Raw genomic sequence first — 27,827 nt, 5'->3', positions numbered from 1 at the left:
AAATTTTAGGATTGACATTTCCTAATTTTCAATGTAACTAAGATTTTACTCAAATAATTTCTTATAAATTTTTCAAAGATGTGAGGAATGAAGCAAAAAGACACAAAGAAATTCAATGCGTGGCGGCTAGTTCGCTTTGCTTAAAAGAAATAGGAATTAATCTTGGTTGGCTGCTCTTTGCTTTATGACATGTGACTTATCTCCCCTTTGTAATTATTATGACATTCTTGAAGTTGGTCCCGATGGGTTACCGTACATGAAAATCGGCTCACATTTCAGGCATCAGTTTTTGCCGATTAAACGAAAACCAGTTGACGAATTTTTGATGTTTTTTCTTCTCTCTAAGAAATACATGAGTTTTTGATCTAATATATTTTGTTTCTTCTTTATGGAGTGAAATGTTTTTTTTTTTTAATATCCAAAAAAAAAAAAAAAAAAAAAAAAAAAAAAAAATTGAATGAAATAAAAATAATTGTCGCTATTAAAGGAAACTTTCTGTGCAATACAACAAGATTATAAGGTTTCACTTAAAAAGAAAAATTCAACAGGATTTTAAAAGGTTTTAAACTTTGGACTTTACAGGTAAATTTGCAAATAACTGTATTTTTTTTGTGTTTTGTTTTAAATTAGCTTATTTTATTCATTGATCTTTTTTCTTCAATTTGTGATATATAAATTTGAAGTGAGAAAATTAATTATTTTCATTTTAATAGACATTTCAAAATGGGGCCGGGGGGGGGGGGTGAATTAAAAAAAAAACAACTTGTTTAGTATATTATATTCGGTTTATTGGAAAGAGCATAAAATTTCACATTGAACCTGAAAATATCGTAAAAATTGAACCAATAGAAAAATTTTGATAGATTTTTAAAGTGAAAAAATTGTGAGAAAAAAATTAACTCGTAAAATTGAATTGATTTCATTACGTAAACAAAATGGCTGCATGAACGCACGCGGGCACTTTGTAAACACTGTTTTTTAAAACATAAAAAAATATTTCTATTATTTTTTAAACGATTTTAATAGTTTATTTTGGAAGTATATTCCATAAAGAAAATAAACAACCCACTTTAAAAAGAGAAATTACGAGTTTTTTTAAATATTTTATTCGCAGTTTTGTGTTACGTGTATCAACCCCCCCCCCCATTCTGACACATCCAGCTCTTAGCCAATAAGAAGGCCCGAGAAGCAGACGATAAATTGATCAAATCTCAACATTTCTGACAGGCCGGCGCCGGCGATAACTGAAGAATTGTGATGAAACAGAAAATGAATTTTGAACTGAACAAAAAGAACGAACTTTTTAAAAATTATTTTTATTTATTTAATTTTTTTTTTTTTAACCCATACCCAATCCTAACCTAATCGGTTTTTTTTTTCGGTTCAAAGATTGTACTAGTGCCAATAAAGAAAATAAAAAAACATTAAAAAAAAAAATGTAAAGATAAGAATAATTATCTGTGAAAATCGTTCTTTCAATTATGTCTTGAGTCCTTTAGAATCTTTAGTTTATTCATAAAAAAACAAATTAAGCGAAAAAAAAAATTTTTTTTATTTTCGCGTGAAAAAAAAATTTCGTTGATTTTCACTGTTAAAAAATAAATTGTGATAAAAAAAAAAAAATAAGATGAGTGTTTTTTTAATTTTAAAAAAAAAATTTTAATTTATTTTTCTGTTGAAAAGCTGCGCTTCTGCGCTGTTTTCTTTTGTACGCCGGTTCGTTTTGATTCGTGCTTTTCCGGTTGTTTATGTATGTATTTCTGCGCCGGTTTTATCTGGATCAAAAAGTACTTGTTTTTTTTTTTTTTAAGTGGCAATATTTTCTAATCTATTATTGAAAATAATGATAAATAAAGTTTTAATATTTTCCTTTCTCTATTGTTATTTATTATTTATTTGTTCTTTAAACACAGTTGTTAGTTAGCTTTTCGGCTATTTCCGACTGACACCGGATGTTAACGGCAATCAACCAGAGGTCGCTAAGATGGCAACTGCAATATCATTGAAGGTTAGCATTTTTTCTATATGTCTTATTTACGCTGAGTTCATAACTGTTTTCGCGTATTTTATGAATTATCGAATACTGGTAACACATTTCGATATTTTTAACCGTTTACTTTTTTAAATATAAATTTATTAGTGTCCCATAATTTCCCTTTCACTCTTATGGACACTTTATCGAAGAAAAGTTCTCGCTCTTTATTCCTTTCAGAACACCCGAAAAAAACACGTGGCAAAGACGGAAAACACTCATGACGTATTTCGTTTTTTGTTTTTCATTCAAAACCTCGATAGTTATGTAGAATACGGACCATGCTATTTTTAGATATAATTTTCAAGTAACATTCAATTTTTACGGCATATTGGAGTAAAATTACAGAATGATTAACAAAATGCGCTCTCTTATGGATGCGTTTTTCGGCACGGTCCGGTCCGTATTCTGCATAAGTACCAAAACCATTTCACATTCACGCTCCGTGGTATTCGTAACATCTTTCCAAAACTAAGATTTACATGTTTTGGAATTTTTTTAGATGTGGATTGATAATTTGTATTTGGACGATTCTCATCTTAAAAACTGTTCACATGTTGGTAGTTATATACATATTTTCTGTCGATTTAATAAGATATAAGTAAATATGAGTCTAGGTTATGAGTTACCCGACTTGGGTATTAAGACAATATGCTATTCTGTCGAAGAGTTTCAATTAGCACTAGTAATTAATTCACATGAAAAATGTGAGGGTAGGGTCACTGGCTCAGTAGGAAAACTGGTATTGATGATATAGGTCTTTGCGGTTCTTCCATTCTGCAGCCAGGCATGATTTTAAGGGGGCATTGATGGTGTGGGAACTTAGCCTGTTCCAGATAGGTGTCACTCTATTAAAGAAGTGGCCACGGGAGCCAGGATAATGCTGGATCTGCATCTTCAGATTATATCCCCCTGAAGCTGAAGCGAACAAGCTGTTGCCACAGTTAGGTCAAGGTCTATTATAGCGGACACTGTCAAAATCCTTTATTGTGTAAGCCTGTAATAAATCGGCACGCTGCCTGCGGAATTTTAGAGTAGAAAGGTTGAGACAGGTGAGGCGTTCAGAAGGCAAATTGGAGATGCCTTGTACTTGTACAGGTTTTGTTGCTCTACGCTGAACCAAAGCATCTTTTTTTATTTTTTTTTTAACGTCGGGCACCAACCTTTTCTGAACTTGGAAATCTGGCGGACTTAAACGAGAATCTCCGTAATTTTTCTTGTATGTTTTAGCATGTAGTATAATTTTCGAGGCTAGGGGGGGGGGGTTATGCCGAAAGCCGTACTTAACATGGGAAGGTTGGGGTATTTACTTCGCTGGGTTAAAATTATAGGCGGGGGTGGGGGGGTCTCGTTTAGGTCCATCGGAAAGAAATCTTTATCAAAATAAAGGTTTCCAAGTTCGAAAAAATGCAGGAGTGGGTGTTACGTCGGCGGAAAAGTTGTCAATATAATCCATCAGACTAGTAGTCTGAATTAATAAAGAAAGCGATAGGGACTGCCAAAATTCACCAGTCACACCCTATATGTAACACGATGTAACTTTATAAATTAATAGTATCAGTATAACTTTTGTACCATTTAAAAGAGCAAAATAGACCAGTAATAATTAAAAAAAAATTTTTTTTCATCAAAAGAAAATGCGAGACGAAAATCCAATTTACATAATTGGCGCTTTAAAATAACGTTCCCATGTAGTAGACATTCGGAACGTGAAGACATACCCGTATTTAATAAATCTAGCAAAAATCAACTAATGGTCAGATTTTCGCGAAATTTTCGATACTTATCCATTTTAGAATTAAATTACATATAAAATGCAGTTTCCGTAAAATATATAAGGGGAAATATTTTTTTAGTGCGTGTACCCCCCCACCCCATTTATTTTTTTTTTCGAAATTCGAGCAAAATATATTTAAATCTATCGAAATTTCTATTTATTATGAAACATAAGAGTTCAAATAAGTAAAAAAAATATTTTTTAAAAATTTAAATGCATATATTGAACAAAAATTTACCTTGAAGTTGCAATTAAAAAATTGATATAAACTTAATTTTTTATATCCAGATCCGGCGCCGCTACTACAGAACACCGACCACTCTAATTTGTTTATAATAGGTTGAGGTTGCTGACAACGAATCTGATAGTCAAACTTGGGGCAAATTTACCGTTTGCATGGTATTAACCCCCGAACCCACGAATAACTTTCCACCATTTTGCAGCTTCCGTTTACGCTACGCGCGTACGCTGCACTCTGCAGCATGAACGACAGCTTGCTTCACCTAGCAAACTGCCTTCTCACATGGCGTATCAATCAAAAACTTACGGACTGACATTTTTTTAATGACTTACAGTTAAAGAAAAGTACAACAAATTGGGACTTTTTTTTTTTTTTTTTTTTGTCTCACGTAGTTTTTAATGTGGTTTGCAAAAGCATAAGCACCAAACATCTTTGTTTTTCATTCTTTTTTTGCGGGAGGGGGATTCAATTATAGAACTTATGTGGGTTGATAGGTGCTTTTGCAGTTTAAACGTTTTTCCGTAAGTAACGCACCGACATTTACCAAAAAACGCCAGATAAATTACCCCCCCCCCACTCCAACTTGGAGTGCTTTCCTTTTCTTGTTTTATTTCTTTTTTAGCTAATTTTAAATTTTCCACCCCAAAAGTGCTATAATGTATTTTTGAAAATTAGAAAATTCTATGTCCTGGAAAAAAAAAAAATCCCCTCCCCCAACGTAGTTTGCTTGGTGAAGCCGTCGTTTATGCTACAGCGTGCATGCGCGTAGCGTAAACGGAAGCTGCAAAATGGTGGAAAGTAGTTCGTGGGTTCAGGGGTAAATACCATGCAAACGGTAAATTTGCCCCAAGTTTGACTATCAGATTCGTTGTCAGCGACCTCAATTACCTTTAAAAAAAACAAATTAAAGTGGTCGGTGTTCTGTAGTAGCGGATCTGGATATTTACCAATATACAAATATTTATAATATTATTAATCGTTAAACTTCAAATCTTAAAACCTAGCAAAATTATAACAAAGATTAATTATTAATTGCAGTTTAAAGGAGATAACGGTTTTAAAAAAATCATTAAGTTGCTTCTGCTTTTCCATAGTCCGTATAGTTAACACAAATCTGACGTCACGGAAACATGCAGTCCATTTTTCACAATCGTTTAGCAGACCCTATAAAGCGACTTAGAGTTTTAAAACTAATTTTGAGAAAATCACTAATTTTATGAATTAAACGAATGAAACTAAAGTTAATCAAGATCTCTGAGGCTTCCACAAAATTCGAACTGAACTGTACATAAATTTAGATTTAAATACTTCCCCCCCTCCCCAAAAAAAAGCTGTCTGATTAGATTTCGGGAGAAGTACCAAATCTCTTAGAAACCTAAACATATTGAATGTTTTAATTGTGAGTACATTTCTGTGTATTTTTAACAAGAGCCAACACTTATCAAGGCCGTTCGGAAACTGTCGAAGCAGTTTACCATTTATTTGAAGAGGCAAAATTTTTGTAACCTATCCTTCGGATACTTAGTATTGTCTATCTTTCAACTTTTTTTTTTCTCACGGCTTTCAAATTGTAACTGCTTCAGTAATTTCCGGGACTAACTCTACATTCTTGTCAATACTCTGAATTGATTCCATAAAGACTGGAATCTTCTGGATGCACATTCCTAATAAGTACTCTATATTTCTGCTATTTTTTAATATTTTTCAACTTGTTCAATTTTTCTTTCTCAATTTTAACACTATTAATGCACTTAACGGTGGCTAATTGGTAAACGACATGGACTTCAAACTTAAGTATGCCAAGTTCGAATCCAGTTCATTCTTCAAACTTTCCTCAAACCCACACTTCCCTCTAAATTACTACGAAATTATTTTGTTGACAACTGTCTTCTGCTTTTTAAGGATAACACCTCAATGGTTAAAATTGCAATAACCTATAGGTTATAAACCCAAAAGAAAAAGCTCTTTTTACCATTTTTCTTTTAGTGTGGTAAAACTTGGAGTAAAATAAAGAAAAAAAATCTATCAAAAAAATAAAAACGTCATGATCAAGATGGACATCAAGACAGTTCCTCACCTTTCCTATAGTCCAGACCTTGTTCTGTGATTTTTGGTTATTCCCTAAGCTCAAGGAAAACCTTAGAGGCTGTCGTTATGAGACAATTGAGATAAAGGAGGCTGTGACAAGTCATTCACTAGCAGTGTCAAAAATTGCCATTAAAAATTTGTGGTAAACATTGGAATATTTGGACTTTCGAAGCTTTATAACTACTTGAAAAATGTAATTCAAACCTTAATTTTTTTTTTTTTTTCAATTAAAGGAGCAAAGACCAAATTTTAAGAAAATAACGGGTTTAATAGTAAAATTATGCAATATTTATTTTTTTTTTAATTGGTTTTCTTTAAAAAAGATTGGAAAAAAAATCAACGAAATTTTACTTTGATTATAAAAAAAATATATCTACATTCCAAAAAATCACTTGCCTATAAAAAATACTATTCAATGGTTACTTTCATTGTTAAGAATTTATCCATATTTATACTTATATTCCATTCACTTTTCAAATAAAGGGAGACAAATTTCTGATTTTCTTCGTGTTTATCTTCCGGTGGCTTCAAAGAGCCACAATTAATGTATCTTTCTATTGCGTGCTGTAAATCAAAATTAGTATTTTTGGGCCTCTTTAGATGAAAAATGAACACATTCACTTATAAGTTTTTGCCGTTAAACAAAAACCACACTCTACCGGGTCTTTAATTGGCGTTGCTCTCAAGTCCACTCTGACCCGGAGTAGTAGTACCTGTTAGGGTCGCAACTATGGGTTAAATAGAATCTGACTTAAAAGAAAATATACTTCATTAAAAATCGTTCCTCAAAATAACTAGATTCGGCATTAATTAACCTGAAAAAGGTTGATATGCTGTAAAACAGAAACCAACCAACCACTCTACCGATTTTAGTTATTTTTTATTCTTTTAATGAAATACATTAGTTTTTGATTAATATTTTATTTCTTCTTTATCGAGTAAATTTTCTTTTTTAAATATCTAAAAAAAAAAAGAAAACATTGAATGAAAAAGAAAAAATTGTTAAAAGCGTCCGATATTTGCTTTACAATCTAAGTATAACATAAGCTTCCACTTAAAAAAAAAAAAAAAAAAAAAGTTGGACTTTTTACAGATAAATTTCCAAAAAAACACTTTTTTTAATTTTTTTATTTTTTTTAAGAATATTTTATTTATTGCCCTTTTATCTTCAATTTGTGATATATAAAACTTTGAGTAAATGAATTATTTAAATTTTAAGACATTTCCAAATGGGGGTGGTTGAATTTAAAAAGTGTTTAGCTAAAATATTATATTTGGTTTATTGGAAAGAGCATAAAATTTCACATTAACCCTGAAAATATCGTAAAAATTGAACCAATAGAAAAATTTTGATAGATTTTTAAAGTTTAAAAATTGAAAAATATTTAACTTGTAAAATTCAATTGATTTCATTACATAAAAAAACTGCCTGCATGAAAGCACGCCGGCACTTTGTAAACACTTTTTTTTTTTTTTTTTTTTTTTTTTTTTTTTTTTTTAAATAATATTTCTATTTTTTAAACAACTTTAAGAGTTTATTTTGGAGGTGTATTCCATAAAGAAAATAAACAACCCGCTTTAAAAAGAGAAATTACAAGTTTTTTATATTTTATTCACAATTTCGTGTTAGGGATGTCAAAAATTCCTCTAAAATTCTGATACAGCTAGTCATTCACATGCTCGCACAATAGGACTTCCATGGGGCCTTCCAGAAGTTGTTGGAATTATACAAGTGCATTGCAGCCAGAAGAGATTACTTTGAAGAGAACTAGTTTTATGCATGTACTATCAATATAAGTGCCCATACGAAAAAGTCTGGAAATTTATTGAAGGTACCTCGTACTTGATTCATATTGTTTACAATTTCAGTATCTTAGGTAAAGTTGATGTATATAATAATGCAATCTTACACTTATTAAGTAGTGTATGTTGATTCGGTAGGGCATCAATACTTTAGGTGGAGCAGGTTTGTGTATGCTTGATGGACAAGGGAAGACTAGAAACTGTGTTGCTCTGGAATACACTAAAACTGAAATGGAATAGATGACTCTAACTCTGCATTGATTATTTTTTGCATAGAATAAAATATAGTTTTGAATTTGTATTTAGTATTATTGTAAAATATATTGATTTTATTCACTTTAAGAAAGTAAAATTGTTATCTTACACTACTACTGTGAACTTTGAGTTGCCTTTTTGATTTTTTTTTTTTTTTTTTTGACTAAGTAAAGACTAGAGATTCTGTAGCAGAAGACTACAACCGGCACACATTTCAAGTGATACCGGTGGTTCTACCTTGACATTGGCACAACCACGTGGTGTTGGTTGTTTGTAAACATGTCAAATGGTCGAATGTTTTAGTTTAAAAATATATTTACAAAACTCTAAGATTTAAAAGAAAATATGTTAAGCAGGAGAGGAAACGTAAAAAATCAAAAAGCATTCGTTACCTGAGAAACAACTATAGATTTCATTGTATTTTTTTTTTTCTAGGGAGTGGGACACATAGAAATTCTGTTTTGCCCAAAAGCAATAACATTTTCAATAAGAGAAATGGGGAGAGGGAAAACTGGGACGGGAAAGATAAAGAGAGGTAGAGATAAACCTCTTATACCCACTTTTTGACCTTATGCTATACTATACCTAAAATGTAAAAAACATTTTGACCCCTCCCTTAGGTTAAAAATTCTGGAAATCAATCAATTCTAATTAGATTTTCAGTATTTATTAATCAACCAATTAATTTTATCTTATTTTTATTTTTTTTTAAATATTAGTGGAAATATGTTATTTTGTATAAACAAAACAGTTTTCTGACGTTTCTGAATTTTTGAGATAAGGATTAGTTATTCATATCATTTGGATTTATCAGACTACTGTTCTCATCTTGAGTGTGATTTTCACATTTCAGTCGATGTAACCTCTGACCTTCTTCAGGTATATCTTGTTGAACTTGGGAATTTGGACGAATTTTGAGTGGAACCCTTTATTTACTTAACGGGGATAGCGTGCTCTTGTTCTCTCGGCCATGACTGGATAGAGGCCCAAGGTAATTTGCAATTGTATTTTTCGGTCGGCCACACTGAACCTTCAGAAGAATATCCCTTTTTACAATTGATTTTCTAACCACTGTGCCATGGGTCCTTGCAGACAATTCTAGTACAAATTTTAAACCTATTTTTATTTCTACTAATTATTGCTATGTATTAACGTATATCTCTCTCATATATATATATATATATATATATATATATATATATAAAATTTATTTATATAAACATTAATGGCTACATATGTGCATACATGTTTCTGTAATCCCCCAACGCGGGTGATTACAGAAACATGTATGCACATATGTAGCCATTAATGTTTGTATAAATAAATTTAATATACCTGCTCTGTTCACTCATTGAGCACTCTTTGGTAGACACATGTTGTTTCATTGGATGTACTTCTAGGAAACTAAACTCTACTGGCTATATATATATATATTGTTTTTTATTTAGTACTTGTATATATTATCTATTATTTACAATTACTGGTTTCCATATCATATTAAATTCTATACTAGGTCTACTTAGTAGTTGGTTATTCCCAGCATATGTGCTGCTTCTTTCAATCTTCTTACTCTCCACCGTTCCTCTCTGTCTATAATTTTTACTTCATCCCATAATGGTAGATGGTTTCCCTTTTCCTTCCAGATATGGTTAGTTGTGTCTGACTTTTCACTCTCTCCCCATACTATGGCTCTTCGATGTTCTTTTAACCATACTTTCAGTGGACGACACATTTCACCTTTGTATAGTTTTCCATATTTCCATGGGATTTCATACACGCAGTTCTTAGTCATAATTATTAGAAATAAAAATAGGTTTGAGGTTCCTAAAATTCTTACTAGAATTTTCCGCAAGAGCCCGTGGTACAATGGTTAGAGTACTTGGAAAAATCAATTGTAAAAAGTGACCTTCTTCTGAAGATTGAAGGTTCAATCTTCAGTGTGAGCGACTGAAAAATACAATTTCGAATTACTTAGGACCTCTATCTAATCATGGCTGATGGAACAAGAGCATGCTACTCCCACGAAGTAAATAAAGGGTTCCGCTGGAAATTCCGTCCAAATTCCCAAGTTTGACAGAAACATTCCCGCGTTCAACAAGATACACCTGAAGAAGGTCGGAGGTTACATTGACCAAAACGTTGTGAAAATAACATTTCAGATGAGAACAATAGAATCCACGTAATACAAAATGGATTAATAGATGTAGAACAGTTGGAGTAGCAAAGTCAATTGGCAAGGAAATGCCAAATAAATTGTAGGAAGAAATGATAAAAATGAACTTCAGAAAGTTTAAATAAATAACAGGGCAGAGATAAGTTAGTTTGGAAATCAATTTCTAAAAGCCATCCAACACATGCCAGCATGAAGATCAACAAATAGTTCATGAATTGATTCATTTTCATTACCAATAATAGTAATAGTAAAGCTGTGTAGGGTTTGTTTTACTGTATACACATAGATTCGAAAAAGTTGTCAAAAAACAAATATGACAAATGTTATCAAAGGCAAGATAAGTTACTTTTCTACCAAACTGGATATATTTTTTGTGTTTTTATTCAATGTAACATGTTTATTCAGTTGTTTTAGTTGGTGCCTCTCTGACGATTATCGGTTAATAAGTTCCTTTTCAGAGGTGGACATGTTAGAACTGTATAAAACAATACCTTAGCCTTTATAGAAGCAAGGTCATCCACTCAAACACGGACCAAACTGTTGGACAGATTGTCACAGATTTATCCTTGATAGATATGAATAACAGCTCTGCTCGGGTTGATCTCTTGGGTGACTTAGGATTAATGAAGAGCACCAATCATACTGATTCCACTTTTGGTTTTGCAATGCCAATGGAGACTTTTACACAAAAGACAATAAAATGTTTGCCATCTAACAATCACTGTAAAAAAAAAAAATTTAAAAAAAATCGTTTTTTTTTGTTTTTTTTTTCATGGAAATCGCTCCAGACAAAGCATGAAACTACTTAAGGAGGTTAAAAAAAAAAAAATGAAGTGCTACTTTAAGATCAAAAGCTAGCCAACGATGTTAGATAGGTATATTCTTACCCAGAAAACAGCAATTCTGAATTGTTCTTGCTTGTCTGTTTACTTGGTCTTTGCTTTTTCTCTAGGGTTTGGTTGGTTTGGTAACTGGTGGAGCCTCTGGACTTGGCCGAGCCGTTGTGGAAAGACTGATCCAGCAAGGTTCTCGGGTTGTACTCTGCGATTTGCCTTCTTCTAAGGGCCATGAAGTGGCCAAGACACTTGGAGACAATTGTGTATTTGCACCCACTGACGTAAGTATAGCAAACAAAACTCGTGAACCTATTTGTATTTCATTCATTTTCTTGATACTTATTTCTGTAAGATTAGAATAATTACTTGTGTTGATCCGGTGTTGCCCAGGATCCATTACGTTCAAAATTTGTTGTTTTTTTTTTTTAAATATTTCTATGTTCTATAACGACGCTTTATTTTCAGTATCCTAAGTTAAAAATGCAAATAAGGAACCTGTGGGGGACCCATGTGCTGCTTTATTTACTGGTTGTATAGCCGGGATCCCCCCTTTATTTAGCCTGTGTGTATAAACCGGTTTCTGGAATAGGCTGCGTGTTCAATAAGTTGGATAATTGGAGATCGTCGTTGCTAGGGCAGCATAATAAAATCAACAATGAAAAGTATGTTTTACAAGTACATTTAAGAAGACATTAAAAGGAATAACGTTAAGGATAACGTAAGAGTCAAGTTACATATGTACATACAAGATGCTTTATTTAACTAGAGAGGGTGAGAACATTAAGAGTGTTTTGTGTACCCGCGTGTATGTGAACATATCGTGCATGAAGTTAACTGTTGTAAGTATGAGCTCACGACACGCACATATATGAAAGTTGATCATGGGAGTCGATTGAAAGAAGTTGGAATGTTTGAAGTGTGTGCGTGCGTGTATAATACGAGAGTTCGTAGAATACGTTGAAAGTTCCTTGTATGTGTAAGAATTTACCTTAAGGTAACAACCTGTCGAGGCGTGGACGTGATTCGCGTGCCACTCGCATTGGAGGTTCGACTCTAAGGAAAACACGTGTTGTCAGCTCGATGTCTTGAGTGAGAAGAGAAAGAGAGAGAACGGAAGAGGAAATGGAGAGCGCCATCTGTTGGGTAAGGCGGAAGTTACCACAAGGGCGACAACTGATGCGTTGTTTAAAAAGTGCATGCATGGATGTGTGTACGGTTTGTTTAAATGCATGTTAGATTAAAAAGTTATGTTCCTATAACTCTAAAAGCAGTTATTTCCTTTGGCTGATTTTACTTTTTAGCCTTTCATTTAATAATTAGTATACACCAAAAGAAAATTATACTTTGCTATGCACACTAATCCAAATGAATAAATGTAAAAGCTTTTTCGTCTATCTCCACACTGTATTAACATCAAATGGCTTAATTAATTTTATTATACGGCATAAATCATGCAATCAGCATATTCACGTTGACACACCTGTTCCCATTAGATCACCGAAGTTAAGCAACATTGAGCCTGGTCAGTACTAAAAGTGGGTGATCATTTGGGAATTCCAGGTGGTACTGTATGTGCTGTCCGCTTATCCCTGCATTGTTTCCAGTCATCCAGGACCTATCCTTGCCACTAGACTCAAACTGTGCCGATTCAGGAAAGGTGTGGTTGGGATTGCGCAACTCTTGCCTCACAATTATAGGTGCAGCTACTCTTATGGGAGGGTTATCCATTCTCTTGAGACTGAACGGATGCATATTACAACATAAGATTGTCAAATCCTGCATCATCTGTGACACCCACAAAAAACTTAGTATATTAATTTGCTTATTTATAATAAATATTTTCTAATTTACATTGTCATATCTTCTGTTATATGCAATAGTTCCATCAATAGTAAACAATCTATTGCTGGGATGCTGAGAACACTTTGATCTTAGCCAAGGAACCATAAAGATATTTTATAACTAGATATATTTAAATGAAAAAAAAAAAAAAGAAGCTTTATTTAATCTTTTAATGGAGGTGAGTAGTGTACTATAGATTCCGTTGTAAGTCTGTCCTCCCAGAAATTGCTTCGTTTTCTAAGGGCACACTCCCTTAAAAAAAGAGGCAATTCCTCTCTGGTATTAGATCCTCCTTGAAGGGAGAGGTTAATCTAGTATCTATTTCATTATTTTGATACTATTTTCCTATGGATTTGTTCTCTTTTTTCTTTTCTTTTTTTTTTTTTTATTTATTTATTTGGGAGCAGTGGCAATATATTCTATTGTCATATTACCTTTTTTATAGGGTGAGGAGGATCCTCATAAGTATTATCTCTTTTTAAAGTAGTGTAGCATATTTTCTTTTGTCATGATACATTCCCTCAGACATTCTACTCTTTTCCTTTCCGTCCGTTGCTTTCCGTCCGTTGCTTTCCGTCCGTTGCTTTCCGTCCGTTGCTTTCCGTCCGTTGCTTTCCGTCCGTTGCTTTCCGTCCGTTGCTTTCCGTCCGTTGCTTTCCGTCCGTTGCTTTCCGTCCGTTGCTTTCCGTCCGTTGCTTTCCGTCCGTTGCTTTCCGTCCGTTGCTTTCCGTCCGTTGCTTTCCGTCCGTTGCTTTCCGTCCGTTGCTTTCCGTCCGTTGCTTTCCGTCCGTTGCTTTCCGTCCGTTGCTTTCCGTCCGTTGCTTTCCGTCCGTTGCTTTCCGTCCGTTGCTTTCCGTCCGTTGCTTTCCGTCCGTTCCTTTCCGTCCGTTCCATTCTTTCCTTTCGATTTGTCAGCCTACATGCTATTTAAGTCCAACTTTTAACGTATGGTTACCATAATTTTATGAATTAGATATATTAGATCTATTTATGTTAAAATTTTTTAACTATTTGCTGTCAGTTTTGCCTAATTTGAAAACAGCTCTAAAAATGATTGGTTTAAAAAATGTTTTAAGCTCATGTGTAGTTGGTTATAGCCAGCTAACATACATCCTAACTTCCGGCAGACTGAAAGTGGTGACAAGGCAAATCAGTTCTTTCACTGTTATTGTTCTCCAGTATTTCTATTGTGAAACGATTTATTGAAATAGAAGAAAAGGACATTATCGAAAAATATGTAATAAAAATTAACAAAATTATTAGTTTTTATTTGCACTTTTAATAACAAAATTGAAGTTTTTATTTTATTTGAAATTTTATATGAAAATGTTTATGAAATTTTAAAATAAGTCTTTCTTTTTTTTTTTTTTAAATTTATTTGAATTTATATAATAAATTAGCTGAAGTAATCTGGTTGGCCAGTTTGTATTTTATATAGATGAATATTCCGTCTTCATACATATCTTATTGATCAAATGAAACATTAATTCATAACGGCTTCATTTTCCATATCCCCCATTAGGTCGAAGCATTAGGTGCGTTTTATTTTATAGATTTTGATTCTGCTTTGATTCTATGTTAAATATATTTAAAATTATGCAGATATTCGTATTTATTAATACATCTCAGCCGCGCTGTTGGTATTGAGACAAAGATAATAAAGCCTAAATATTAACACACTTGAAATAATGAATTGTATGTGATCTTGTGCAGAAAGTATAAACGTGTTGAAAAGAACATTTCGCATTTCAGTATGCCGATATGTCTATGCTTTATTCATCAACCCAAACAAAGATTTTACTTGTTAGAAACCATCCTTGGTGTATAATTAGTATTTCCTGTTAATTTCAGTGTTATGTGACCAATAGTTATCTGTTAAATATTTACACACACACACACACACACACATCTGTTTTATTTATTAAACATTAAGAGGAGATTATAGATATATAAATACCCGTTCACATACACCTTTTTACGATAAAGCTAGAACCCAGAACTAGATAGAATCGGGCAATTCATGTTGCAGTTCAACCTTGTGTAATACATGAAAGTTCATAGTCTTTCTTTGTGCTGCTTGCTCCTGTATGCACCTTTTTTGTGATCTTAACCAAACTGAGGAAATGTTGCCTGCAATTAAGTTCTTTCAAACCTGAAAAAAAGTCAATTTTTTTTTTAAATAGGACAAACTAATTTGTTTACATATAATTGAAAACTTTTGCTGCAGAATAATTTCTCGTCCTCAGGTTACATCAGAAGTTGATGTCGACAATGCCTTGAATCTCGTCAAGGACAAGTTTGGCCAGTTAGATGCTGTGGTGAATTGTGCTGGAGTTGGGGTAGCTTTCAAGGTTTACAATTTTAAGAAAGAATTGCCTCATGGATTTGAAGATTTCAAAAGAGTTCTCATGGTAAGTTCAGTCCTATTTTTATTTACTTTTTGTTTAATTTTTTATTTCACCGGAAATGATTATTTTAATTAAAAAAAAAATATATACTTGTGCTAAACTATTACTTAAAAAAAAAAAAAAAAAAGTAGGTTTGATAAATGGGGTATCCCTCCCTCCTCTAGCTTTATTTCTACTGCGAAACATCTACGCTTATCCATTTTCTTTGTTTAATGCTATCAGATGAGTCTGTTGTAGCGTAAGGTAACATTTACCAAACCAGTTTATTTAGATTTTAAAAAATAACATTAAACTTTTTTTTTTTTTTAAAAAAAAAGTCAAATAAATAGAAATAATTTGAGACGATTAAGTATAAAAGGCTAACAATTTAATCAAAGATTTAGTTATTTTTAAATTTCATTTAGAAATAAGAATATTCTAGGAAGTGGAATAAAAACCAGTTATTAAAAAAATGTTAAATTTTAAAGAGTTTAAATAACTCCTGAAATTGATTATTTCATGGTGCATGTTTAATTCATGGTTAAAATATTTGTTTTCACTTTTCTCTCCAATGAAAGAAATTTAACGAAATAAATCGAGTCGTTTTCGAAATTCCCATAATTGTATTTTACACTTTTTCGCTGTACCAAATTTTTTCGCTACACAAAAACTTCTATTCTATAATGGTATATTTCAAAAACCATTCCATCGGAATCGTACTTGATTTCGGAATCGTTAATCAACGTTTTCCTGGAATCGCTACTACTAACAGGGAGTACCCGGCGTTGCCTGGTCATTAAATATGCTTAAATATAATAATTCAACTTAGGTAGATTTCAGATTTCTTATTATAAAGTAAATTGTCTTTTGGTTATCATATATTATATTGTACCCAATATATAGTAGTGATTTCAAAAGTAAAAAAAAAAAAAAAAACAAAAAAAAAAAAAAAAAAACTATGGTGCCATCACCTAGAATCAAAAGTGAAATCCAAACATAGCGCTCCAGCCTTAGTAGTTACTACTTTAGCTATTGTCAGTTAGTTCATTTTTAGCTATTTGCTATCTAACGTTAATGTATAAAGGTATCTATATTTGCACATGCATACAAGAGAACTTTAAGTTAACCTACATTTGTCGAGTTCCAATTTCTTTCAATTTTGACCCCTTAGCAGCTATTTTTACCAACTAAAAACGCATAAAAGCCGTTCACAGAACACAATCATTTGCCTTGTTTTACATTGCGCTGTCTCTTTGTGTGTTAGAGATACGATTTGAAACAAGTGACATAGTGAATTTTATAAATTAGATTACAATGAGTGAATATGCCATATTGCCACTTCATTTTATTTAACACTAGTGGTGGGGTACCCAGCGTTGCCCAGGTGTTTAGAGGTGTGTGTACTTAGGCGGGGTGTTTATCAAAACATAAGAATAAGCAAAGTGAATATTTTAAAACTTTAAAAAATCAAAAAAAAAAAACAAAAAAACTAACATAAGGCAAACGAACAATGTTAAATGTAAAAATCGGAAAAACAAAAAGAAAACGCGAAAAAGAAAACAAAAAACTAATGTTAAAACTTTAAAAAATGTGAAAAATAAAAACCAAAAAGAAAACGTGAAAAATGGCTTAAGTAACCCTGGGGGTTATCCGGCATTGCCCGGGTGTTAGGAGGTGTGTGTGCTCGGCGGGGGTGGGTAGTGTTAATCAAAACATAAGTATAAGCGAAGTAAAAAAAAAAAAAAATGTAAGGCAAACAAACAATGTTAAATGTAAAAATCGAAAAAAGAAAACAGAAAAATGAACGTTAAATCTTCTATAAAAAATTCTGAAAAAAAAACAAAAAAAAACACTGGCTTAAATAATCCTGTTTCAATATTAAAATTTAAAAAATCAAAGACATCACACACCACAATTTTAAATAACCCCGGGGGGGGGGGGTACCCGATGTTGCTTGGGTGTTTTTGGGTGTGTGTGGTCGGGCGTGGGTGGGGGATGTTGATGAAAACCTAAGAATAAGTGAAGTAAAAAAAACAAAAAAACAAACGTAAAAAAAATCTGAAAAACATGTGAAAAATGGCTTAAATAACCCTGCTTCAATATTAAAATTTAAAAAAATCGAAAAAAAAGACCTCACACCACGATTCAAACCCAAAATGTTTAGATAATGAGGGCGCGCTCTAAGCAACTGAGCTAAGACGACGTCCACGAAATTGTGTCGCTTTTTCAAATATTTAAAGTAAGTCAGGTTACGACGTCGTATGACGCATGCGTAGAAGCGAACTCATCATGAGAGGACGGGAAAAAAAGACTGGTATCTTACCCGCTCAGCCATGAAAGACGAGGGGTGAAAAACGTTTTAATTTGACATTTAAAAACTTAATGGAATAGGTGCGTGAATTTAATGAGGTCAAACACCACGCCATAGAGGGAATGAAATCCCACACTTAACATTTGCTGCGAGGCAGTTTTTTTTTTTTTTGTTGTTTTCACACTCCCCATAAAAAGGGGAGTAGCAATTGTCTGATATAAGGGGTTTCCCCCGACTTGATCAAACCTTATTGCTTTTTTGGCCGTCCCTAGCACGAGTTCCAGAGAGTTTGTTCATGCGCTTTTTTTTTGTACTGAAGTAAAAAAAAAAAAAACATGCGTAGACCAAGAAATATCGCGAAAATATTGTGTAAAAGTCATTGAAAGAAGATAGACGTGACCTTTGCAAATCATAAATATTATAATTTAGACGGTATACAAAACGTTTTAAGAATGCGTGACCCCACCGAGCGCCCTCCCCCCAAGCCTTCGGCAGACATACAGAAAAAATGCACACACACACACTAACACACATTTTGCCTTTTATATATATAGATTTGTTTTTACATGGAATGTTGCTCTAATTTATGATTAAAATAGGAATTAACAATTTTTTGAAAATATAATCGCAAACAAATCTGGTATTTTAATAATTTTAAAGAAAGGAAAAAGATGTAATAAATGGCATAATGATTGCTGTCCATGTGCAGTAGCAGTTGCACAAGTCAAAGTGAACTATTAGGGAACGTGGGGATTATTAGAGAATTTTCGCATGGGGGACAAATTCTTCTATGCCTGTTTTGACCCATTTGTCATTTGCACTCAGCAGAGAGAAAAAGTTCTGATAGATTCCCAATCAGCACGTTGGTAATATCTTGTTACCTTGAGAAACAGGGTTTCAGTTTTGGATTGAAAGTTTATAGCGACATTAACCATTATCATAAGGTGATCAGTGTTCTCAATTGGGCTATGGGCATCTATCATATGAGTCTCCAGTAATGTTTTTATTAAATAGATTTTTGAAAAAATTGTTTTATTTTAAGTTATTGGATGGTTTATTTCCATAAATACTTCATTAATAGTTAAAAAAAAAAAAAAAAAAAAAAAAAAGTGAAAATCATGTAGAGGCAGGAAACTGGTACACATGCACATTTGGTATCTTAATTCGGTGTTTCTGCAGAATAGTAGGATTTGAAACAAATCTATTTTTGGTTTAAAAAAAAAAAAAAAAAAAAAAAAAAAAAATACTCATGTGTTATGTTGAAATTAGTATAAATTACAAAAGATGATCCAGTGCATGTGCTAGATCTGAGTTTTACAAAAAAATCATACATACTACCAAGTTGACATTTTCTATTTAGAAATGACGTATTTGAATTGAGAGCAATTTGATAATTCGATAAATTCTATTTTTATTTGTAAATTTTTTTACAATTGGATCATTTTTTGCCAAAAATTAAATATTAAATATTTAAGAATAAAAATACTGCAAGAGTCTGATCTTTAACGGTCATGTTTTGAATTTCATTTTCACTGTACTTATAAACGGTGGATTTCTATTTATTTTAAAGTGTTTATACTTTCATGAAATGTAGAGACTTTAAAGCTCCTTAATAAAACTGAATAATTGTTACTTTTTTTTTTGTTTTTGTTTTTTTTTGTCTTCAGGTGAATACTGCTGGGACGTTCAATGTGATTCGCCTTGCGGTGGGTTTGATCGGCAAAAATCAACCCAATGCTGATGGTCACCGTGGTATTGTAGTAAATACTGCCAGTGTAGCTGCATATGATGGCCAGATGGGTCAGGTGGCATATTCAGCTAGTAAGGGTGCCATTGTCGGCATGACTTTACCCTTGGCTAGAGATCTTGCATCTCAAGGAATACGCTGTATGACAATCGCTCCAGGTATGACTTTTTTTTTGTTTTGTGCTTTAAATACAAAGTGAATTACTACTACTCCATGGTTTGAAATCAAAGGACAACATACGGTGTTGTCAAAGGTTATCATCTATTTTCTTCACATCCTCAAACCATCTCAATCGGCCATGTGATTCTTGTCCATAATTTTTGAAGGTTAGATCCATTTGATCATGGCATTGTACTTTCTCAAAAGCCTATTTGTATCATCAAGTGACAGCTCCAGTTTCAGTGGCATGAAATACAACTCCTTGAACATCACCAACATGGGATTTAGGTCTATGCTTTTGCTTGGTATATTAAGATAAAATGATACACATTTTCTTTTGTTGGGTGCAACCGAAATTTAGAATAGAAAACATGAAACCTGCTTTAAAATAATTTAAATATTTTCTCTACTAATATGTTAGCTTATATTTGAATGATCATGTTACAATATAGGTATGGTTTTAATTTTTCCTTGAATTATAAAAATCAAGGGAGGCAATCCCCAATCGTATTTTAGTTTGTTGCAAAGTTGTTTCCCTTTTCATTGTCCCTTGACTTAATAAATTGTATCCCAAAACGTTTTTTGTTACTTTTGGTCCCGCAACAAAAGGAGGGCTGGTCTATAAATTCACCCTTGTCCGTTCATCCGTCCGCACTTTTCTCAATAACTACGCCTTGGAATTTTTTGGAAATTTGCACAAACATTGAACATATGAGTAAAAAAAATAACGGAACAGATTTTCTAGGAAAACTCCGGTTGTAACCCCCCCCCTCTGCCCCAAGGTGCCTTTCGGATTAAAATGGCTAAAATTGACGCTTATTGTTAAAAAAAAAAATTGGTGCCTTGGGTTTTTATAAAACTTTCTGAAAAGTTGTAACTAACTGATTGTTATATAATTTTGTTTGTCTATACTTTGCGATAACTCTTGAATGTGCCCAAGGGGCTCTTTTAGGGATAATAAAAACACTCAATTTTTTTTTTTCCTTTTTTTTTTGTCTTTTTCTTTTTTTCCTTTTTTTTTCCTTTTCTTTTGTTTTTACTATTTTGTCCAAAATTTTCTGTGTATGTCTATTTAGCAGTTTTGCATGGTGTTGAACTCAAATTTAAATATGTTAAAGCCTTGGACTTTTGAGATTAAAGGTGAGGGCAATGATGGACTTCGTCAGGGTTTTTTTTTTTTTTTTTTTTTTTTTCATGGTGCAGAACTCAAATTTACATATTATGGCCTGGGGACTTTTTGGGATAAGGGAGAGGAGGCGAATGCTGAACTGTCTTTTTTTTTTTTTTTTTTATATACCACGTTACCTATGCACTCACAGGGGACCATGCACGCTTCACTTGTTCATTCAACGTCCTTTGCCAATGATATAGTTAAAAATGCTTCCTCCATGTTGACTAAATGGTCCTTAATCTTACCTGTGTCTACCTCTACTGAGGTTCTTGTCTGTTTCTCTCCTTTGCTCTGAAATCTGATCTGTTTGGGGTTTTTTTTTTTCTAGTTTGATATAATATTGGTTTTTATATAATCCAAAAATATTGTTTCAGAAATTGAAGACAAAATCTGTCATATGGTATATTTTCTTGGTTTTTATTATAGAGTGAAGGATAAGCTTCTCTATAAAAATTTATAAGGTCACTAGCAGGGATTCTCGGCATCACCTACTGTCCTAATTTTCAGAGATAATGTTTAATATTGTTGTTCAAGATATTTATATTCATCTTAGGACAAAATCGGAGTAAAAAGCACTTTAGTCCAGATGAGGTTTGGACTCTTAGTTTCTGCATTTAAGGATGGTATATTAACCATTTGAGCCACCAAAGCACTAGTGTATTTCACATTTGAATCTTTGTCTTTCTCTTCTCTCTGTCGGCCAAATGCAACAAAAGAATCGGAGGGTAGGGAAATTGAAAAAGGCCAATGAAATGTTTCTTTCCCTTATTTCCATGGGTGCACTGCTGTTGATATACATACTAGCAGGTCGCCTTGCATTGCCCAGTTGTAAAATACATTTAAATGTTTTGATTAATGCAGATTTTGTATTTATTATATTGGATGCAATATATAGTAATGATTTAAAAAGTTGAAAAAAATAAAAAATGCCTTGTGTGACACCACTGAAAATCAAAACCAAAGCATTTAACTTATGATTTACTTTTTCTTATGATGTTAATGCCTGAGCTATGAAGACATATTTGCTGCATAGCTAAAAATTAAAACCTGAACCAATAACTATTACGTTATGCATGCATTTTTGTAATGCCATCGTTTGACCTTCACTTAGCAAATTCCTTTTTTTTTTTTTTTTAATTTTCACACTTTTGCACCGACTTTCCCTGGCTAAAACCCAAATATAAAGTTTTGCATGGGTTCAAATACCCTATATATATTAAGTTTCATGTCTGTAGACCAAAAACTGACAGAAGTTTAGTAGGCAGAATTTTTAAACAAATATATATACACATACATAAATATTTATAGGTTTGTGTTTAACTTTTTACACAAATATTATGCAAGTATAAATTCTGTAGAATATCTGCATGAATATAATTACACGTAATAGAGGTGAGAGAAGAAAAAAAAAAAAAAAAAACTAATAGGGAATTAATTAAAATGAACGTTTAAAAGAATATGCAAATTAGCTAGATCTTCTGCAGATGAATGCAATTCTATGACCCATATATAACAAGTTGTATTTTCTTTTTAAATAAATAAAAGGGTTTTTAATATGAATCTCAATACACAAAAAAAAAAAAAATTTATAGGCATATAGATATTTTTCTGTATTCTGAAAACTTTGTGACTAACTCCCAGAGTGAGTTTCAGCTTTAAGTAAATATCTAGGAAATAAATTTGTGTACGCTGAGTTGGGAATGTCTTTATTTCACACATGAGTCACAAGTAGAAAGTTATCCCTTGCATAAAAAGGTTATAATTTAATCTGCATTTTTGTATTTTTTGTCTTTGTGACATTTTTCTTTCAAGCTCGATTTTTTTTTTTTTTTTTTTTTTTTTTTTTTTTTTTTTTTTTTTTTTTTTTTTTTTTTTTAATATATGTGAGCTACACTGGAGTTATTCTGTTATAAAAATAGCATCCGGTGATTTGGATAATAGTATCAAAGCTTCTGAGAAGTTTAGCTCCTTTAATTCTCTATAGTGTTAATAAGTGAAACTATGTACGGCATAATCACGTTGACACACCGGTTCCCATTGGATCACCAAAGTTAAGCAATGTTGAGTCTGATCAGTATTAAGTGGGTGACCATTTAGGAATACCAGGTGTGTATGTGCTCTCCGTTTATCTTGTCATTGTTTCCAGTCGTCCTGGACTTCTCCTTGCCACTGAACTCAAGCATTGCCAATTCAGGAGAGGTGTGGTTGTGGGTTGCGCAACCCTTGCCTCAGTTACACACGCAGCTGCCCCTACAGAGGGTATCTTTTTATTCGTTTCGAGACTAAACTGGGGCATCAAAAATTGAAACAAAACTCTTGATTGGATTAAATATGAACTTTGCTAAAAGCGAGTGGGTTAATATATGATTAAAAGACAGTTAAAGAATAATTTAAAATTCCTTAAAAATGTGATCTAGAAAATCTTGGAAAATGTTAAAATCCTCGAAAGTTTAAATATGGAGGAAATTAGACTTGCTATTCTCAATCACTTTCTATAGCAAGAATTAAAATGAAAGTTAGCTAAAAGAACTAAAATATGCTAACAGGAAGTGTGTGTGTGTGTGTGTGAGAGAGAGAGAGTGTAAAATTACAGTGTTTACAACAAGATTCATGGGCTTCGGTTTCATGTTATTAGTATTACCAGATCAGGCCAGTCTGAAGGTACTGGCTCTTTAACGTAAAATGCACTAAACATTGATGATTTTGAGATGAGAATTGGTTATTTGTATTATTATTCATCGGACTACTGTTCTCATCTTGTGTGATTGTTACGTTTCGGTCGATGTAACCTCCGACCTTCTTCAGGTGTATCTTGTCAAACTCAGGAATTTCAAGAGGAGTCCTTTATTTACTTCACGGGGGTAGCATGCTCTTGTTCAGTCAGCCATGACTGGATAGATGTCTTAAGTAATTCGCAAATGTATTTCTTTTTTTGTCACCCACACTGAGAATTGAACCTTAAACCTTCAGGAGAATATCACTTTTACAATTGATTTTACCCTTTACTCTAATCACTGCGCCATGGATCCTTGAGAACAGTAGTCCGATGAATAATAATGAATTCTTTTTGTTTGTTTTTTCACTTTTATTTGCAAAACTCAATCATGTTTTGAAAGTGAAAAATAAAAACAATTTTCCCCTACAAAATAACCAAACCAAATACTATAAATAAGTATTGAAAGATGTAAAGAATTTGAAGCATATTAATTTTTTTTCAAAGTTACTGGATTCTGCATTAAATAACTTGAAAAGGGTTGATATGCCGTAAAACAAAATAACCAAACTAAACATTGTCTACATAATATTCTGCTTGTTCCTTCCTTAGTCTGTAATTTTTGAAGGTCCAACAGTTAAAAAATTAAAAAATAAACGGTCAAATTTGGCTTTAAAAAAGCCAATCTGGCAACCCTGAACAAGAGTATGAGAATGACCTCCCTTTGATCTACTCATATTTGAATATCATAATCTAAATATTAATAGGATAGCGTGCGTGTTATTTATTTTGTGTGTCAAGCTTACATCTGAGTGACTAAAGCTTCATTATGAACTTCTATTATATGTGATAAATAATTTTACCAAGAATTCTCCATAAGTTTTGGTTTTGATTCAAGCTGATGCACCCAAGTCATATGGATATATTTTTTTTTATTTTTGAAATCACAACTTTATAATATATAAAAATTATTAGAACATTTAACTCTATAATAATATATATGAAATCTGCAAAAATTAAAATATCATATTTAAGTATACTTTACGACCGAGCTATGCCGGGCATACTTGTAAGCTTATATACTTTTGCAGTCTTATCAAGAGAGTTTCAATAATATCAAGGTATCTCCATGAATGAGTCCTCTATAGAATTTCCACAGGTCCCGCTAGTATATAATTGTTGTAATGATGTGAGAAAAGAACTCGTAATTTCAACATGCAGCAATTCTTCACAGAAAAAAGAATTCAAAATGTTATGTAAAAAAAAAAATAAAAAAAATAAAAATTCAAAAAATGAATATCTATAAATATAAAAGCGAAAATGTATGTATGTATGTGTGTTCGCTTTTCTGTGTGTCTACAAAAGGCTTCTTTCAGAGAAACGGTCGGTCGATTCACAACTTTTAAAAACTTCTTATATCACATACAAATCGTAATATCTCACAGTTAACAACGAAGCTCGCCTGTCTATTTAATTTGCTCGATTTCGGGAAGATAAATATTCAATATTTGTCACTCGCCGCATGTGGGTTAGTCTTTTTCCTATAACATCTTGGGGGCGAGGAAAAAGAGTTCAGCAGTAAATGAAATCCCGTAGTCAAACTGACCTCATTAACTCATTAAAACAAGCACCTGCTAAATCCAACTAATTAAATAAATTCAAATGTGTTTCCGTAAGCATGTCGTGGTGGGACAATGGTTAACGTTGCATGTTTTTTTTTTTTTTTTTTTTTTTTTTTTCCACAACTTTGCCTCAACGGTTCAGGTTCGATCCTCATACTTACTTTTTTTTTTTTTTTTTTTTTTTTAACTACCCCCCCCCCCCAAACACCCGGGCAACACCGGGTACCCCTCGCTAGTCTATAATATAAATCTCACCTGTCTAAATGTTAGTATGTTTGTATGCCTGCCTAAAACTTTTGACAGAGGCAACAGATTTTCACAAGATTGGTATCATTTTGAAGCTTAACTCTTCCGACGACAAATATAAAAAAAATTGGCCAAAAATATTAATTCCTTCACCCTCAATTAGGCACTTTTCTACAGGGAGGAGTTGCTTTTTTTTCGCTGATATTTATGAAAGTCATCCCCTCTTTACAATTGTTTAACCTTAATTTAAACCTACGTCATTTTCCTCTTTCACGGTACAGGTTCGAGCCTTTTTGCTCAACACACACCTCCAAACACCCGGGCACCCAGGCTCATTTGAAAGAAATGGAGGTAAAAATAAAAAGTGACATTCACTGCTAAAAAGTGCTGAACTAAAGAGTAAATTATTTTCTCTTACAATGTAATTTTATTATTGAACTATGTAGCACAATATTACTTTCTGAGTATTTATTAGAGCTTATTAATTTCTCATTTGGGTCAGTTCTATATTTTAAAATACAGTGGATACTATTTTCATAGAAATTTTAAACTCATATTTACTGCGTGTTATTGGTTTTTCTCTATAAAAAAAAAAAAAATTTATCAAAACATTTCTCATTCTGTGGAATTTCCACAGGTCCTACTAATGAATGTGTGAAGATATAAAGATATTGAAGCATAAAAACTTTCCAAAATTTTAGGATTCATCATTAAATTACAGTGTTGATATGCCATAAAATGAAAAAAGCCCATAATTTCATGTTTTTTGTACTATTTACAATTTTGTTTTTATTTACTTTTATTTTATTTACTTTTTTTTTATTTATTTATTTATTTTTTTTTTTTCAGGTTTATACGATACTCCTTTGTTGGCTGGCCTTCCTGAGAAAGTGCGTAAATATCTAGCTGCCACCGTACCATTCCCTAGTCGTTTAGGTTATCCTGAAGAATACGCCCAACTTGTACAATCCATCATTGAGAATCCAATGCTCAATGGAGAAGTTATACGTATTGATGGTGCTTTGAGGATGATGCCATGAATTGCGATGCGGAAATAGATTTATCAAGTTTTGAACTGTTCTTTCATTGTCTTTTGCCGATTGAACAACATTTAATAATAGAAAACTGATTTTTAAAAATGAAGAGTCTCGTAGGTTTACCTATGATAACCAATTATTTAACTGTACATAGCAGTAAAATTGAGTCGTTTTTCTTTTCTCTTTTTGCAATAAAGAATTGTATAATTTTCTAGAAACTGTATCTCTTTATTTACTATTTTTCTGAACTTTTGTTTACTGCAAACAAGAAAATTTGCCACTGAAAGGGGCTACAGTGATAGGGACCAGATTTATGGGGGGGAGCAACTTGACTCTAGTTAGCAGGAAGATTCTTGCTTGTACAAGAAGGAAATTCTACATACAATGGGTCCAGGAAAGAACCTTTGTGAGTAGAAAACCTTTCAGCATCGAGAACTCTACAGTGAAGTAAGGTTAGATTTTACTGCTAGTCTCGTGGGTTCATTGGAGCACATTCTATGGAAGTATTTGTCAAACAAGCACAGGGACAAAACGTGATAGAGGCTGGAAGTTGGAAGATAGTTTGAGGTCTGTTCGTACGTGCTTGGAAGATGGTTTGAGTAGTAATACACACGGACGAAAAAACGCTTTGGATAATCAGATTTCAAGGTAGTTCTACTAAAATAGCCATATTTTTTAAACCAAAGCACTTCAAGTCTTCAAATTACTACTGTTTTGTTCGGAAATGAATATACTTTCAAATGAATTAATAAATATGAATGTACATTATATATTTTAAGAGTTTTAAGCAAATAAAGTGATAAAAATGTGAACGTCATAAAATGGCGTTTTCGGTAAGGTTTTATAATGACCCCCCCCTGTTTTCTAAAGGTCCGTACCGTGATTGTATGAAGAATTTTGTCATGAAATTTAGGAACCAATTAGAAGAGGTGTTAATCTTAATACTGTCAAGTGTCCGAAATATTTTTGACCATTTCTTTTTTTGTCGTGTTAAAAATAAGACTTTAATATGACGAGTATTGAACATTTTGAAAAAAAAATTCTTCGGACACCCAGTAGTAAGTAAATCAATCTTTTTACTATCTTTATCAATTAAAAGTATTGTTTTATGTTGAGTAGGACCGCGGTAATTGATAATTTAAAAGGACCTACCCGAAAAAAAAATTGTTTCTATTTCTCGAATTTGGTCAAATGAAGTTTAAGCAGCAGCAGCAGCTCCAGCCTGTAGAATCAGCGATAGCACAGTTGTAAACAAACACGCGTTCTTTAATTTTTATTCAAGAACGAATTAAGAAAAACATGAAAATATGAATATAAATGTTCTTATATGTTTAATGAGAGCTATTTTGTTATCAGAATAACATTAGTTTAGAACTATTCGGTTTTC

The 27,827-nt window shown here is 32.5% G+C and overlaps 1 protein-coding gene across 2 annotated transcripts; it reads left to right on the top strand.

Moving 5' to 3' along the window:
• Nucleotides 1-209: 209 nt before the first annotated feature.
• On the top strand, nt 210-26,658 carry LOC145297567 (3-hydroxyacyl-CoA dehydrogenase type-2-like). 2 transcript variants are annotated; one of them, XM_080143581.1, is made up of 6 exons: nt 210-582; nt 1,914-2,008; nt 11,322-11,486; nt 15,294-15,458; nt 19,413-19,650; nt 26,253-26,658. In XM_080143581.1, exons 2-6 carry the CDS (start codon nt 1,985-1,987, stop codon nt 26,441-26,443), a joined length of 783 nt encoding a protein of 260 aa, XP_079999707.1. In that variant the 5' UTR covers nt 210-582; nt 1,914-1,984; the 3' UTR covers nt 26,444-26,658. The 2 variants fall into 2 exon arrangements, with proteins under 2 accessions (XP_079999707.1, XP_079999708.1); XM_080143582.1 differs by lacking the exon at nt 210-582 and adding an exon at nt 1,721-1,787.
• Nucleotides 26,659-27,827: the final 1,169 nt, after the last annotated feature.

The sequence above is a fragment of the Euprymna scolopes genome, chromosome 18 (genome assembly GCF_053919585.1).
Source record: "Euprymna scolopes isolate OS-2025 chromosome 18, ASM5391958v1, whole genome shotgun sequence".
Lineage (NCBI taxonomy): Eukaryota > Metazoa > Mollusca > Cephalopoda > Sepiida > Sepiolidae > Euprymna > Euprymna scolopes.
The sequence above is the reverse complement of the archived record's forward strand: the minus strand, read 5'-3'. Positions and strand labels throughout refer to the sequence as shown.

Coding starts and splice junctions, on each gene's coding strand:
- LOC145297567 (XM_080143581.1), top strand. CDS start 1,985: ATGGCAACTGCAATATCATTGAAG. Junction 11,487..15,293: donor GTGTATTTGCACCCACTGAC/GTAAGTATAGCA, acceptor TCTCGTCCTCAG/GTTACATCAGAAGTTGATGT. Junction 19,651..26,252: donor CTGTATGACAATCGCTCCAG/GTATGACTTTTT, acceptor TTTTTTTTTCAG/GTTTATACGATACTCCTTTG.